This window comes from Scatophagus argus, chromosome 7 (assembly GCF_020382885.2).
Source record: "Scatophagus argus isolate fScaArg1 chromosome 7, fScaArg1.pri, whole genome shotgun sequence".
NCBI lineage: Eukaryota > Metazoa > Chordata > Actinopteri > Scatophagidae > Scatophagus > Scatophagus argus.
In genome coordinates, this window is record NC_058499.1 from 15133372 (window position 1) to 15146754 (window position 13383).

Genomic DNA, 13383 nt, shown 5'->3' on the forward strand with positions numbered 1-13383 from the left:
AAGAACATTCTTAACTTCTGAAATTAAACCCCCCCAGTCACAAACCAGTTTAACCGATCAGCCAGTAATGACTTATCTTGTTCGTAAGCAATCTCCTATGAGTAGGAAAAGACGCTTAAGCTATCTACAAAGCACCTTGTTTCAGGGTGGAAGATCTTCTGAGCGGCCCTTGAAAGCAGCATTCCAGAGACACACACACATCACTCACGCGCACGACGGTTTTTGAAGATTACCAGGCAACCGCGCTGACAAAAACGGCAGCATGAGCTGACGACTTGATCAACTGGACTGTCTGGCTTTTATAAATCTCCCTCCTAATGATGAGTATAAAACTCTGTGTAACCTGGGAGCTGACAGGCAGCCTGTTGCGCAGCTCTAAGGTCAGCTGCTAGCTACTCACCGACCACAGATGAGAGCGTGTGTTGAATCATGCGTGGTGACAGCAGCGCTGAACCACCATGGTAGGTAGCTACAATATACGACCAGATACAGCGTGACATTGCCCAGAAATGAATGGACCGAGTCCACACGTTGTAACTTGGATTATCTGAAGAAGGTTGAGCTGGGGAAGATTTCGGAGATTTGCGTTCCCCCTCAGCGTGTCTCCTACAGCCGAAGCCACTTTCTCCATCGTCTGATTGAGTCCTGATTTTCGCTTTTCCCCACCAAGTTTTTTTTCCCCCAAGATTCCTCGACGATTGGTAGATATAAATGATGAAGTTTAAGCCCAACCAGACCAGGACGTACGACGGCGAAGGGTTCAAAAGAAGAGCGGCTTGTTTGTGTTTCAGAAATGAGAAAGAGGACGAGGTAAGAATGTGTGTGTGTGTGTGTGTCGACGGCTGAAGTTGGTGGTCAGACAGCTAGCAGTGGTCGTTACGAGAGGACATTAACTCATAAACTCTGGCGGACTGCTGTCGTACACCGCCCCGCTTTATCACTGCACGTTAACAGACCTGTCGTGCACATAAGGCACGCTGGATTTCAGTATAATATTCAGGTTCAGGTGTCTAATGCCTTGAATTGAAGAGTTGGCTGGATGTGAACATAACTTGGTCGGAGGGCCAGATATTTTACCTAGTAAACAACCTGTAGCTCTTATAAGTTGGCACCCTGGGTAACCAGCACCCGATAGGAGATCATTATTTTCATTTTCTTTCCAAGTTGAAATTAATAACTCGTAATTCACAAAAGACAAGGCTTCCTCTTTGTGTGATCGCATTACAAACTGTGCTGGCTTAAGTATTATCGCTGACAGGCCTGCAGACTCAATCATTTATTTGATTACATATTCACGCCCTCATAAATCTTTAGTACCATCTCTTTAATGTAATACACCTGAGACTGTAAATACCACCTGTCATTAGAAAATCTAACATGGATCAGTCATCTCGGTGGTGTTTGTTTTATAATTTACACTGACCTCAGCTGATATGGTTAATGTATGGGGTAATATTCATTCAACACGTGTTATGGCATTGGAGTACTGCAGCATTAGTCTTGTTAACTCATATTTAGTGTGTATTTAATTATGTATCATAAAGCAACATTGGCAGGACACTCAGTTGCTCAAAAATGTGTACCTTTTGAAGTATGGACATATACATGTAGTTGAATATCAAATGTGACTTTGCACTTCCAATACTAACGTCAAATGCATCATTTCACCTAAAAGAGTGTTTTGGTGAATATCGAATTTAGAGAATTGTTGACATTGATATTACAAATGACCAGATTTGAGTGTGTCTTCCTATATATTCATTCTGCAGCAAACAGGAGCTCTTAAAATAATTATGTAAAAAGCAAAAAAAAAAAAAGTTTTGTAGAACATATCATTCTCCACTGATGCTAAAATTAATTGGGTTTTTAGTTGTGGTAATAATTAAGACTGAGCTAATATGGAAGAAGTTATACACTGGCCACACAGAGCTGTTCTAGGTCACAATGTGTCTGCCCAGTGACGGCAGCCCATCTCAGAGCCACATGTGACAGGGGGAGTGGGGTCACAGGGGCCTGGATCGGGGGCTGAGTGTTAAACTGCGTGCTAAACACCAAGTGACCTATCAGCTGCAATTTATAGAAACTAGGTGCAGGCACTTGCTGTCCCCTGACAGATTTGCTTTCCTGCTCCTTGTGCTCCCTCCCTCCCTCCACTTGTTCATCTGTGAGAGTGCTGACATATGTTAAATTTCACTTTATCGTTGATTGCACTGGAGGATTATGAAATGGTCTCATGTGTCGTGATGAAATTTCTCACTCTTACTGTCTCTTACTTTGACTATATGAGTCACACTTTATGTGGTAAAGTATCTGTCCAGTATGCATACCTGGTTTACAGTCACTTCCTCATCATGTCAGCTGGAGTCCAGAAGGGCAGGAACAGGTCTGCAGAAAAATACTGAACAGGATGAATTCACATGGTAGTACTCTGATAAACAGTGTGATCTGTCTATTTTCACCTTTCAGTGCAAGGGAAAATGTTATTATTGCATGCTGTGCTGATTTTGTACATAATCACACTTTCTGTAACTGGCATACAACATGTTTTTATCTGGTAAGTAAGTCGTGAATTATAATACAGTCAAAACGTTTCCATAATTACAATCACATATGTGAATTTGAATGGGAAAATGATTGAAATCAGTATCACAATATAAACAAGAAATATAAAAATAGATATCACAGTATGGTGAATTTAGGCAAAGTTTTTGCATTACATCAGATAAAATCCACGTAAAACAAGCTTTTATGATAATATACGGTCATAGTTTGTGTTAGCTGAAAGTCACTACAAAAATCCTGAAGTATCCTCATCACACTAAAAATTGAAAATTATACTGAAAGCCTCACAGGGACAGTATCAGTAGCAATACTGTGTATTGGTTTGCATTATATTGTACAGAGATGTACATTATTGTGCAGAAAAACTAATCTGACAGAAACAGAATGCCCCTTTTTTTGCTTTAAGGTCTCGCCTGATGATACCTCGATCTTCGTATTAAGCCTGTCAGCAGTATTTAGCCTGCATTGTGATCAGGTGTTTTTTTCCTCCGTAAAGCTGATGTGGATGTGCGCTCTCGAAGCTCTTCGTCACTCTCTCACTGAGGTGCGTGGAGCCTGTCGGGGTCATTAACCTCCTCTGCTAAGCTCTTTTGTTTTCATACAGAAAGCCAACTGCTGATCCAGTGGTTTTTGAGCGCGTACGTGTTTCAGACGGCGTTTGCGTGAAATTGCGCATGCATGTGTGTGTTGTGTGCATTTGTGTCAGTGAGACAGCTGCCAGTGTTTCTGCAGCACTTGGGGGGGAGGGGTTCCTGCACAGATAGTTCATGGGGCCAGATCTCAGCACGGATCTCATCATCTTCTCAGCTATTAATTTGCCACCTCATCATCATTCATCACACATGATGTACAGCCTAAAACTCCTGCCGGACATTAAATGGAATAGTAGCGTCAGTGTATCTCTAATTAGTTGAGATCACCTTTTTTAAATCCGTTTTCGGTTATGCTTGGTGTTAAAAAGTCTCGTTAAAATCTGCTTCGTAAAAACATGAAACCTTCTAAGAGCGGTGAATACGTTTCATTACTTTACATCACTGATTGAAATAAGAAATACATAATTTTCTGTAGTTACATAATATTCTCATCATTCTGTCAGTTATGCACTGAGGTCAACGACTTCTTAATTTAAAATGCCTGTGTCAAGTGGAGGACCTGAAGATTGAGATCTGCAGGTTTTTGTGAATAAGTGGCAACTAAAGATACAGTGAAAGTGACATTACATGTCAGAAAGATCACATGTACCTTCTGACTTTTTCTGTTATCCAAACATAAATATTGACAGAGGTGCCTGAACTAAGAATAAGTCACATGGTGTCCAGAGGGTTTGTAAATGCAAGGACAGAGGCATAGTTTTGTCACACCCACATGCATTTAAGCATTTATATCAATGATCCAAAGCATGTAAACAGGTTCACAGGTTCTCATTGTGACTTTAAAGTTGTAGCTGCATAATTAGCTCGTTGATCCATGATGAACTGAATGAGCTCAGTCAGCAGTGAGACTGTCAGAATAATGTTTGACTGAAGTGCTGTCTCACTCCTGAAGTTTTTTGTGGTTTTCTTATCTTAATCTTGACCAGCTTACAGAATGAGTTATAGCCGAGCTTTGACTGCAGTGCAGATGTTGTCATTAGTGCTCTTGGCAAATCTGTCACGCTTCCATGATCAGGTCTCTGTGGGAATGTGGACACATCTTAATGTTGTATTTACCTGGAATGTCTAATGTGCCAAAAGCAGATTTTCAGCACTATTTTTTAACTCCTCTTTGCTGACAAGAGAGCTGTTAACAGGAGAATGTGATGACTGCACATGTTCAGTGGAATTCAGAAAACATTCAGACGTGAATTTAACTTGGGTCAGAGTGATGCCAGATAGGGTTTAAGGTCAAGCGACTGCTTCTCCAGCAGGCTCAAAAAAGACCACTCTGTTTGAGGTCGGTTAAACACAGTCCGCGGCTGTGTTCAGCTTGATTATTTCAGATTAGACTGTTGATTTGGCATCTTTTGTAATGTTTTATAGCTCCTCAAGATTTTAATGTTTTTACTACTAATGTTTTTATTACGTAAATGGTGACTGGAAGGGAGTTTGCATGCTGTCCCTGTACCTGCGTGGGTTTTCTCCGGATACTGGGGCTTCTTTCCACAATCCCAAAAACATGCACATTAGGTTGATTGGCTACTCTACATTGCCCCTAGGTGTGAGTGTGTGCGTGCAGTTTGATGTTGGCAACATGTTTCAAGCAAGTTGGAACAGGAACAACAACAGTGGAGGCACCTCAAAAAACACCTGTTTTGGAATATTCAACAGGTAATATTCCAAACAGGCCATTTTGAGATTTAGTTGTGAAATGCATCATGTTTTTCGGTTGTCCTTCCATCTCATTCTCTGAAATGCCTCTAGGCAATTTCTTCAGAGTTGGCACAAATGTCCACTTGGGCTGGAGGATAAATGGATGTGAATTTGATAGTCAAAGATCAAGGTCATTGTCACCTCACAAAGCAGTCATGACTCAAGAATTCATAGTAATGTGTAATAGGATAAAATGATGAACTGATGACATTTTAAATTGAAAAGGTCATAATGTTTTCTGCCCATTATTCAACACCATAACTCTGTAACAGAAGCGCACGTTTTGACCATATTTCACATTTGGTCACATACTAAATTGTGACACTAATCTTGGGTGTCCAATTTAAATCTGTGCTGATTGTATAGATGCTCTGTGCTGCTGGATTGAAGATGTGTGTGTGAAGCATCTACATTTTAGAATTTGTAGCATCTTTGCAGCAACATCCGGATTTGAAGCATTGTTGTCCACCACAGGCTCATTAGTTGTGATTATATTGAGCTTCAGGTGAATGTAGTTCCACCTTGTAATGACAGTCTCTACATACAGTGTATTATATGAGTCTGGGCAGACATGGATGTAAACTAAACATGACTGCACGAAGGCACAGAACTGCAACAGTTATTCTTTTAATTTATGTTTTACTCAGCGTCCAAAGTTTTCTGGAATTGGGGTTGTGGTTATGTGGCAAACAGTGTGCCATGCTCAGGAGCCCAATATGTTCAGATTGCATCAAGTAAACACAGTGACTGGCATGACACGGAAGATCTTTAATACACACTCCTGCTGAATGAGTGAAGCCACCAACGATGAATGAGTGAAGCCACCGACACATATAGTGGTGAGGGACTCTAAACTTGGGGATGGTGTTGCAGTGTTTTTAGCACCCAGAACTCTGCAACAGAGACCTGACGAAGGCTTTTCTCCTTGGAAGGTGATACTGGTGAGCAGCAGTCGACATCCAGACCAGTGGATTGTGCCAGGAGGAGGAATGGAGCCTGAGGAGGAGCCCTGTGGAGCTGCAGTCAGGGAGGTGTATGAAGAGGTGAGCTCATCTGCTGAAAAGATGAAGAAAACTTGCACTGTTACTCATCTTGAAATTCTTCCTCTTCTGCTTTTTGTGGCTGGCAGCCGGTAAAAGCAATGTCAGATGTCCTTTGTGGTGTTTTTGCATGTTTACTCCATACATTTGACATTACTGCTGGCCATTTTCCATTTAGATGATTTTCTTGTTTCCCAGGGAGCCACTGTGTTCATTGGGCAAACACAACATGAAAATCAGCTTTCACAGACTTGGACCTTCTTCAGTTTTTAAGGGGGTTAAAGTTGGTGAAAGTAGGACTTCATTGTCTGCCTGCTCAACTTCTTTTGGGAATTTCCAACATCTGAGTTGTGAGAGTCAGCTGATCAGCAGTATTGCTTTCACAAGCGATGTTGTCATAAAATGAAATGTGAAAGGTAAACAATGAGCAAACACTGGTATTGTGAAAAATGCAAAGTGAACTAGGCCATTTCATGGGTTCAAAAGGTCAAATGTTGGATATGATGCATTGATTGAGAGCTATGCCTGCATTGGCCTGGATGGAGATGTTTGGCAATGGTGCATAATTGTCTGTGGTTTAGTAAAGGAGGCTGCTGGTATTGGGCCAAAGTGTTGGGTTTGGCCTGAGCTGTGAGCTTCTGCCTTGGATGGCAGTGGTGCTGATAGCTTTGAAGTATGGCTGTGACATTTGGGAAGGGTTTCCAGTTACCCACATCCTGTGCCTCCCAAAACAGGCATGTATCTGAATATGGATGAGCTGCAAACCAACTGCTGTGGCAATCCAACAATTCAAAATATCATGTTTAACGTTGTGCTGAGAGTCCATCCAAGTCCAGTTCCAGTTTTAATATGTGTGAGGGCGAAATTTGTCTATTTTATCAGGCTATTTTGAGATTTAATTGTGATTTATATATGTATATATATACATATGTATTTGTGATTTTTTTTTTTTTTTTTACAACAGCAATCAAACATAATGTTTTGACAATAGTGCTGTGAAATATCACTGCAAACACAACCATCCATAACCACGGCTGCCCAAAGAAGGCCCACTGACCCAAAAAAATACAAATCCTTTTTTATATAGTTTAATTTTTTGTGAGGTAAAATCCTCTTTAAATGTGTAGGAGCCACAATTATGATTAATTATTTTTCGTAAACTGAGCACTTCTTGACACAGCGAGAAATCAGTCAGTTAAGGGCACTCGGGTACCATTTCATTTCACGTTCTAACAAAGCAGTACAACAGGTGCTCACTTTTGACCCAGGCTCTCCATTAATTTTCCAAAAGTTTGGGCACCCTTGCTAAAGACACTATCTGTGGACCAATTCTTTAGTCCATGCTAATTCTAAGTAGGTTTTGAATAATGTGTTCACTCTACAATGGTGACAAAAGTGTCCAAAAGTCAAAACAAAAACAAGATTATATCATCCATATTCAACAGCTTATTTGTACACTGCACTAAAATGTGGTCAGTTCGGTGGTCTCTGAGTGTATTCATATTTGAGATGTAAAATTTGGATAACCATGATTTCTTTGACGCTTTTGTGTATTATGCATGTGACAGTCATTCACACAGTAACAGTGAAGTTATAGCAACCCTTGTGGCATATTCAACATTGTTCAAACATTGCTGAAGTGGACCGTCGTGTTATACCAGTTTGATAAATGTGGAAAAATCGTATTTATCACAACCACAGGCGCTTGTCTGTCAGAAATTAAAACATCTTGACAACTACTACTGGGAGACCTGCTGGAAAAAAGAGGTAGTCGCTCCTTAGTGTTTTGGGATGCCATGTCCTACAGGCGTGTATGGGTAAACCTTTAATCTATTCCAATATAGACTCAGATTTAAATATCATTTTTGACTGGATATTGTTGATGTTTGTTGTTTGATGTTTACTGTCTTGATAATACAGTGTCTGGGTGAAACAAGCAAGCATACAATTCAAGATTGAGCTATGCCTGGGCACAACTGTCATTAAATGGCAGGGCACATTGCTCTCCCTGAGACCTGCTTTTGGTAAAGGCAAAGGTGATATTTATGCACGCATGATAAACACACCCAGCTGAGCCACTCCACCCGGCACTGGCAAGTTCGGTTAGACCACAAAAATCCCAAACCGGTTGAAACGCCTATCTTGTTTAATGACAAATGAAAACTGCAAGGAGTAGCTTAGTTTTAAGAATTTCTCTGTTTTGTTGCTGATACTAGTGTACCTATTACTCTTTATATCAACTGAAAAATAATAATATCCTAATACAGTTAACACTGGCCAAGAGAGCACTTATCAAGTCTGAGGGCAAAAGGACAGGGGCTCTCTCTGGGGTCTGTCTGTGCACGTGCAGGTGTGCGTAAGCAGAAATGGATCTCAGCTGGTGCACCGTGCTTGTGTTAAGCCCCTCCATCTCGTCATCCTGTCACTCAGACTATGTTTAGGTCTAAGTGGTCATCTCTGCAACGCTGTCTCATAGGCACGTGTCCACGCTGCGATGGTACTAAGCCACTTGGTTTTCTTGTCCTAAATGTGACAAACGTTCAATAGAGAATGTGCATACACATTAGAACTGAGACAAGCTGTTCCTAATATCAGACCACGCATTCGAGCCGTGTTGCAGCTGCATGAAAATAGTGCACAGTGAGAGTTTTCATTCAGCTTTGTTAGTGTCAGCAGGTGTCTATTAACTTAATTTAAAATAATAATAATAATACTTGTAATATGCAACACTCTAATGTATTGAATGACTCTTGATTAGTTTGTTTTTTTTCATGTGTGTGCAGGCTGGTGTGAAGGGAAAGCTCGGCAGACTACTTGGGATATTTGAGGTAAGGTTTTCAAACTGACTTGGAAAATTGTAGTGAATTTTGTCTTCCCATAAATTACGTTACAGTACATATATAACACAGTTTAAAAGCCCATATCAGCTTAGCTGGTAACGTACTATCTCATGCCTAGGATACCTTTGTAGGGCTGTCGCATGTCTCTGTGCCGGTCTACAGTCAGCCAGAGCATTAAGAGGTTATGTTCATGTGGCGTCCACAAAGACACAGTATACTTCATTACTTAACATTGTGTGTATGAAAGCTTTGCACGCGTTGCATTGACACAGGCTCTAGCGATATAAAGTAATATCTTCATCTTCAACTGTCCTTGCAGCACAATCAGGACAGGAAGCACAGGACATACGTCTATACCCTCATAGTAACGGAGACTCTTGAAGACTGGGAGGACTCTGTCAACATTGGTATGCCTCTAGGTTTAAGTCTCACTTTGTCATCACGTTAATGTTAGTTTTGTGTGACATATGCTGCAGGTATTTATCCATACACAAAAAAAGCTTATTGCAACAAGTATGTCATGTTCCTTTTTATTTAGTTTGTTGAAACTAAATAAATTTAATGGAGGCTGTGATGCTCATATATTTTGGAAAGCCTTTTGTTCCTTTTAGTTACTTAACAGCTCTATTTAGTAAGTAATAAGGGCCCTTCAATCTATTGCACAGAGGTAAATTACAGGTGCCTGTTTACATTCAGTGTTTCTCATCAAAATGCAACATGTGCATCCTTAAGGTGTGACAAAGGTGTTGAATGTATTTCCTTCATCATAAAACACGTCACTTCTTGTGAATAGTAAAATGTTCAAATGCAATGCATGTTGGCTGGCTTCAGTGCCTTCGTTGATTCATCGTGATGCTTATTTACATGTTGCAGCCATCAACTCTCAATCAGTGGAACAGAATAAAACTGACAAAAGGATGTGAATTGTGTCACCCACCTGCTTGTGCTTTGTGTGTCCTGTGCACGAGGCCAGCAAACTGGGGACCCGCAAAAACACTTTTTTAAAGTGCTATGACTGGTCAAGAAACTCCACAGCGTGCTTCTAAGGGTTTTATGTCAAATTAAAACACAGATGCATTAATCATATTGTTACACAGATCATAATATTTCTCACAACAATTTTAATGGAATACGGAAATTACTCATACAGAAATTGGACTCTTTTTAATGTCTTTTTGACACTTCGTAGGTCACAGGTCAGAGTAGAGACCATAAAGGGAAACCATTCAGAGAGACTGTTGGGGCCGCCAGTCATCACTCTGTAAACTGAGAAACTGGGACACATATTTGTAGATGGAGTCAAAGCACCTGATCTACACTGTTTACAGTCCTAAAATGTAGCAACCATTTGTCTTATTTTCTTGTCCCATTTTACTGACAGTGCTATTTAAAACAACTGAGGTTGATTAGGTGATTGGCAGAAAATTAATCTGCAACTGTTAGAAGATTAATTTTCTGCCAATCACCTAATCAACCTCAGTTGATTGCTTATCTTCTGCCCCATCACTTTAAAATATCTGATGTTTCTTAATGTAGATTACGATTACCCATGTGATCACTGTTTGAAAGTGGTCACGATAATTTACTCCCTCCACCCACAGAAATAGAGTCCAGCCTGCTCACAAGGGGGAGGAATGTTTGCTGTGCCCAGTTGTTTTCCAGTTATCATCGCTCACCACAGGCCCCTCCTTACTTGTCCTCTCTTACCCTGAGCAAGGGCTGCGAATGAGCAGAAAGAGCTCTGCACTAGTGGTCTAATTTACCCTCCCTGCTCTGCTGAAAGGCCAGCATTGGTGCACTTCAGGGTGTCAACACGAAGTCTCACTGATAATCACAGGCCACGCTGAATCCTTAACTGCTGTTTGGAAAAGAATGGGACGAGATGATGATGATGATAAAGTATAAATAACTCCCAGCTGACACTTTACTGGACAGATCAATTTGTGGAAGGTGCTTTTTTTTAAGGAAACGGTTGTTGACGTGAAAGCTTCATTAGCACTGACTGAAGTAGGTCAGGAATGTCCATTTCCCCTCTGACTTTTGTGCTGCAGCTTTTATTCTTGAGCGAGTCATAAAACATTGTGGTTTCAATGATTTAAGGTCATTTCGCTTAACAAGAATGTCATGGGGCTGCAGTGCGGTCGCAGTTTCATCTTGGTTATTTATCGGTCTCATCAGATAAATTGGCATCTGATGATTACTTACAATTAAGTGTCAGAGGAGATGGCAACACAAGACTGTTCTTCTGCCAGCTGAGGGTACAAAAGCTCTCCAAAAATAAACAAATGAAATTCTATACTTAGACCCCCAAAAAGAAGGAAGGGAAACGCAAAGAACACAATACAGAGCAAAACTCCGAAAATAATGGTGTGGAAGGACAACATGCCTGAGGTGCTACGCAAATTGCGTTTTGAAATAGTTGATACGCTGTGCAAAATATATTTATTGTTTTACCTCATCAACTTCATTGATATTTTTTTAAAAATATATGCTCTTTATGAGTTTGATGCCAGCAACACCATTCAAACTAGTTGGGACAGGGGCAACAAAAGGCTTGGAAAGCTGTGCACGGCTCATAAAAAACCAAGACTGTTTTTTTTTTCTTTTTGAATCAGGATTGTAAAAGGGTTTAACACACATTACCAAGTCAACTGCATACTTAAACAACAAATGACCTAACTGATTTCAGAGCAGACGTCAAGCACCAACTGAAGGCTGTATAAATGTGTCACAGGATAAGACTGTAAGAAATGCTTTATTTCTGGTTTCAATCTTGTCTAATCTCAGCCTTAACAGGACACTGCTCAATAACACTGTGATCATTCTAAGCCATGTGCCCACAGCTTACCCCCGTGAATGTTTTCACAGGGAGGAAGAGGAAGTGGTTCAAAGTTGACGAAGCCATCAGGGTCCTGCAGAGTCACAAGCCTGTCCATGCAGAGTACCTGCGCAAACTCACAGACACCTGCAACCCCACCTGCAGTCCCACGTGTAGCCCGACCAATGGCAACACACCGAGCTCCCAAATGATGGACAACAACACACCACAATACGTTGTTTGCTCCACACAGGGCTCTGACTTAGTCAACAGATAGGGTCATCACCAGCAGCAGACATTCTTCTAAGAGGACGAAAGGATGGACCTATCATCTGAGAAAGACTGAATAGATTAGATTTTTAATGCAGCCTCCTAATATGTACAGAATGGACTTTCTTGGAGTTGATTTGACACCGATTTCGAGTGGGCTTGAAAAGTGCCAAAATGTTTTCCTAATATATTTTAAGATTTTATATGGATATTTTTTAACAACCATCGCCAGCTGACAGAGCAAATGTGTTCCTGTAAAGCATTCAGCTACTTTTTTTTTCCAGATTTTCTTAGTGTGTTGCTTATGCAATGTAAAGGTCCATTTTAGTCCTGCAGAATATTTAACTAGCAGTGCACCAAGTGTTTGGATGGTTTCCTGAAGGCCAGTACTGGGAAATGTTAGCTCTTAGAGGAAGTCGTATCCCCCACAGTGACTCAGTGCCAAATAATGCCCTTTACAAGCTGTTTTGAATAGGACTAGCTACATGTGTGCTAATATTTTATTACAAGTAATTTTTTTGTGAATTGTGATGACACTTTTTGGGAGTAAAACTAAAGTGATTTCCCTGGAGCTCATGTCTTGTGAGCTATTTCACCTGAAGAGAACCGAGGGCAAAGTCTGCTTTGACACAAGAGTGAACAACATTGTTCCTCCTGTAATTATTGCCTTTAAGGTTTACACAGTATCATCTCAAATCACTAGTAACACTGTAATAAAGGTGAGGTGAATAGAAACTTAAATAGTCTTTCCTCAAACATCCCTTTATTTGTACATATATTTAAGTTGTCAGGGTCAGCAAATGATGGTATATTGGCGCAGTTAGATAAATATCAGCTTTTGTGTAGAGGAACAGAGCTGCATTTAAAAATAATTTGCAAATGTGCCAAAAAAAGACTATATTTAACTCTAAGAACACAGATGGTGTTGTTCAAGAAATTACAATGTGTTTTAGTTTGATTCTTATAAGTGCCTTTGTAAACATAATCGTAAATTGAGTTTTGCTTTGTTTTGTTTTTTCTAGACACTGTGCACCTAAAAGCACTGACTGGGAGCAGTACAATCTGTCTTACAGACACCAGCCCCTCAGCCTTTATAGTTGAACAACAGGATGCTGAAGGAAACCTAGAATAGTTGTTACCACTGAATGTACATTATGTAGTATGTTTTAACTGAATTTATTATTTATGTTTCATTGGGCAATACCCATGATGTACAGGAAACTATGACAGGAAGTCATGTTCAGTGTGTAGGTCAGATAGTCTGTCACCACGCTTGAAAATAAGAGCAAAATTATGTGATAAATTCAGCTTCTGGACTATTATTGCCTTGTAAGGAGCATAGAGATCATTGAATCATTGATTGACCATTTTTTTCTATTTGTGCTTGTGTGACTGGAATTCTCTGTTGTGCACCAACATGTTGTATATAAAACCTCAAAATAAAATAAAAATGTATATTGATCATCCACATTGCCACATTTTTTTATTGGGGGGGGGGGTCGATA

At 40.3% G+C, this 13383-nt stretch overlaps 1 protein-coding gene across 3 annotated transcripts; it reads left to right on the forward strand.

The window, feature by feature from the left end:
- The first annotated feature begins 136 nt into the window (after positions 1–136).
- On the forward strand, positions 137–13344 carry nudt4a (nudix (nucleoside diphosphate linked moiety X)-type motif 4a). Of its 3 annotated transcripts, none has more exons than XM_046393442.1 (5): positions 145–810; positions 5843–5953; positions 8734–8778; positions 9110–9197; positions 11659–13344. In XM_046393442.1, exons 1-5 carry the CDS (start codon positions 712–714, stop codon positions 11883–11885), a joined length of 570 nt encoding a protein of 189 aa, XP_046249398.1. In that variant the 5' UTR covers positions 145–711; the 3' UTR covers positions 11886–13344. The 3 variants fall into 3 exon arrangements, with proteins under 3 accessions (XP_046249400.1, XP_046249398.1, XP_046249399.1); XM_046393443.1 differs by having other exon boundaries at positions 146–461; XM_046393444.1 differs by lacking the exon at positions 5843–5953 and having other exon boundaries at positions 137–810.
- Positions 13345–13383: the final 39 nt, after the last annotated feature.